General features: G+C 40.3%; 1 protein-coding gene across 1 annotated transcript; it reads right to left on the reverse strand.

The window, feature by feature from the left end:
* Positions 1 to 446: 446 nt before the first annotated feature.
* LOC110114748 (E3 ubiquitin-protein ligase ATL4-like) lies at positions 447 to 1,990 on the reverse strand. The gene has a single exon (XM_020847730.2). The coding sequence runs from the start codon at positions 1,830 to 1,832 to the stop codon at positions 687 to 689; it is 1,146 nt and encodes a 381-aa protein (XP_020703389.1). The 5' UTR covers positions 1,833 to 1,990; the 3' UTR covers positions 447 to 686.
* Between the last annotated feature and the right edge of the window lie 1,101 nt (positions 1,991 to 3,091).

Raw genomic sequence — 3,091 nt, forward strand, 5'->3', positions numbered from 1 at the left:
TAATAATACCGATTAATTATTCTATAGGGACGCCGAATGTAGTCTGGATACCAACTAGAATATGCCACATCACCCCTTATAGCTCAGTATTGTGACTTGGTACCGCTCAGTACCGCTGACATGTCGCATTCTAATTATTCTCCGGATGGCTTTTTGCGATCGGTCTACACAGAATAATTTCTCCTTTATACCACCCCCATCTAATAATGTCCACCACAATACTAAAATACAAGGAAAAATATTTTACAAGCTTAAAAGCAATTTTGCTATATCACATGCCTTAATCACTTCCAATTATTCATTTAATTTCAGACAATTGGAATTGTAATCATAAAAAAATTAAAATAATTTCATCACCAAATATCTAAAATAAAATGAATGACTGATATCAAAGTAATTATACTATACAACTACAAGTAAAAAAAAGAAAGGATTGATATGCTTGACATCCTCAAGTTCTGTGGTTCATTTGAGGTTTGGCACTCATCTCATCGTTGATCGTCCAAATCGGTGATGGAAACAATAACAAACATAGAATTTCTAAGTATGAAGCCCTCAACGACTGATTCAGTAAAAATAGTAAGGATAAAAGAAAAGCGTGCATATCCTCCGTCTATTTACTTTTTTATCCCCGAGAAGCTTCTTAAGAATTAGCTCTGTGGGAGAATATATTTCCGAAATTGCCATTATACGCCGACTAACCATCTGTAGAGCACGCCGAACCCGCTCTCCTCTTCCCATTCCATGAAAGTACTGCTCGCCTCCAAATCCCAACTCCGGTCAACACCGCCGGTGGCGCTGGCCGGAGGTGGATCGAACTGATGGCTGCCGATTCTTCCGGAGAATCTCAAAGAATTGAAGGAAGAAGAAGCCGAGGAAGTCAGCCGATCGACGCAATCCCGAAGCCATCCACGACCCCCGGTTCCGGCGGCCTCGGCGACCTCCGGTCCTGGTGGCGGCGGCGCAACTGCACCTCCTACGCCGTTCTCTGGCTTCCCCTGTGGTGCCCTCCTCAGGTGCTCCAAAACTGCCTCCACCTCCTCGTCTACCAAGTATTCGAATGAAGAACCTAACGAGTATGATCGCCCATGGCCGGGGGGGATCCCGTCCACTGACGGCCTCCGGCGGCTCACGCTGCCGATTTCGACGCGGAAGCTTCCAGATCTGGAAGGATCGGCGGCCGGCTGGGGAGCCGCCGCCGGAGGGAGGTGGATGGACGCACGGCAGAGGGGGCAGGATGGAGTGGATCGGAGCCAGGTGTCGACGCATTGGGAGTGGAAGGCGTGGCGGCATGCTGGAAGGAGGCGAAGCTCGTCGTGAGGGTGGAAGTTGGAGAGGCAAACGGCGCAGTCGAGCGATTGAGATTTCTGGAAGGCGGACACGGAGGAGGCGAGGGTGAAGATAGGGAGCGATGAGATAAGCTGATCTCGATCGGACGCCGCAGCCGGCGATTCGGCGTCGTCACCGGCAACGGAAAGGCTGCGGAGGAGAGGGACAGGAGATGGAGGGGTGGAAGAAGACGAGGAGGTGGAGGAAGAAGAAGACGATCGGGAACGGGAAAGTAGGCGAAGTAGGAGATGTATGGAGGCGGAGGCGGTGATGACGAAAGCTACAATGCCGACGATTATGATGAGACTCGGAGCGCCTGAATGCTCATCGTTGGCGACAGAGATCGCCGGAGAGGACGGTGAACGCTGCTGCGGCGGCGGCGGCGGTGGAGAAGGAGAAGGGGGAGAGGGAAATGCGCACATTGCTTTGATTTTGATCTGGGTTTCAGTTTCGGCTCTTCTTTCCGCTCTCTTTCTCTCTCCTCTTTCTTCTTGAAGGAGCATTTATATACTGCAGACAAAGATGAATGGGTATTGAAGAGCATTGAAGTCAAGCTTAACATTCTTTTTATGTTTTTAAAGTGTAGATTATATTTGATCTCTTTCGTGGTATTTAAGACATCAAAAATTAGACCAAAATAAAATGCTAAAATAAGATTATGATTTCCTAATAATTAATTAACCACAAAGGTAGTGAGTTTAACATTACAGTTACCGCGGAGTAAAACTTCTCATTATTATCAGGTTATTTAAAGGTTAGGATCTTATTATTTAGTTAAGATTTATTGGGTAAATAGTACTTTTTTTTAATATTTAGGTTAATTAAGGCTTCTTTTGGGACTGTTTTTTTTTTATTCTTAAAATATTTTTATATAAAAATTTATTTTTTTTACTAGAAAAAAAAAAATAAAAAGTGGTATTGTAAAATTATTATAGCAAAAATTTGATCCAAATTCCGTGGCAAAAGAATCGTTGAAATTTTTCGTGGCAATTCCGTTGTCATCTTCGAAAAAAAATAATTAATCGTAAAATCCGCTGCATATCCGCTGCAAAATACTAATGTTTCTTTAGTGAATATTATCATGATGGTTGTGCTTATTATATTTTTATTTTATTTTTTTCATGATGGTTGTGCTTATTAAATGATATTTATTTACATCTTAGAGTTTTTAAAAGCTTAAATTTGATGTAATATTTATATTAATTGATACATATATTTTTACCATATTTTAGTGACAAATAAATGTGATTAAAATAAAGGATTAGTCAATGTAGTATTGCCTTTAATAAAACAAATTCAATAATATATATGAAAAATATTTATTGTATTTTTCAAAAAAAATTATTTAGGAGATTCTTAAAGCTAAAAATGTTGTCATCTATTAAGGTACGTTTAAAGAGGAGGAGTAAAAGAAAGCTGAAAAAAGTCTTTGACATAACTAATTTTACAAGTCATCATGTTATAATTCCTGCAACCCAGCATGAAATCGTCAAGAATTTATGTAGCATAACCTCTCATAGCCTTCTACTATGAAGAGCAAAATGCATGAAATACAATATAAATTCCTCATACTATTGAACGGGAGCTGATGGGTTACGGAGGAAAGAAGAGTTAAAGGGACTAAAAAAAAAAGAGTTAAAAGGACTAATTTTTCTTATAAACAGTTTATTTGAGGGAATAATTTTAAATATCTTGTGTATTTTGGATATTTTTGCCCCCCCCCTCAAAAATATTTTTTGCCCTAATTTTATCAATCTTAAGC

The sequence above is a fragment of the Dendrobium catenatum genome, unplaced genomic scaffold (assembly GCF_001605985.2).
Source record: "Dendrobium catenatum unplaced genomic scaffold, ASM160598v2 fragScaff_scaffold_1013, whole genome shotgun sequence".
NCBI lineage: Eukaryota > Viridiplantae > Streptophyta > Magnoliopsida > Asparagales > Orchidaceae > Dendrobium > Dendrobium catenatum.

What these genes read in the sequence shown, in the direction of transcription:
- LOC110114748 (XM_020847730.2), bottom strand. Translation starts at nt 1,832, where the DNA reads ATGCTCCTTCAAGAAGAAAGAGGAGAGAGAAAGAGAGCGGAAAGAAGA.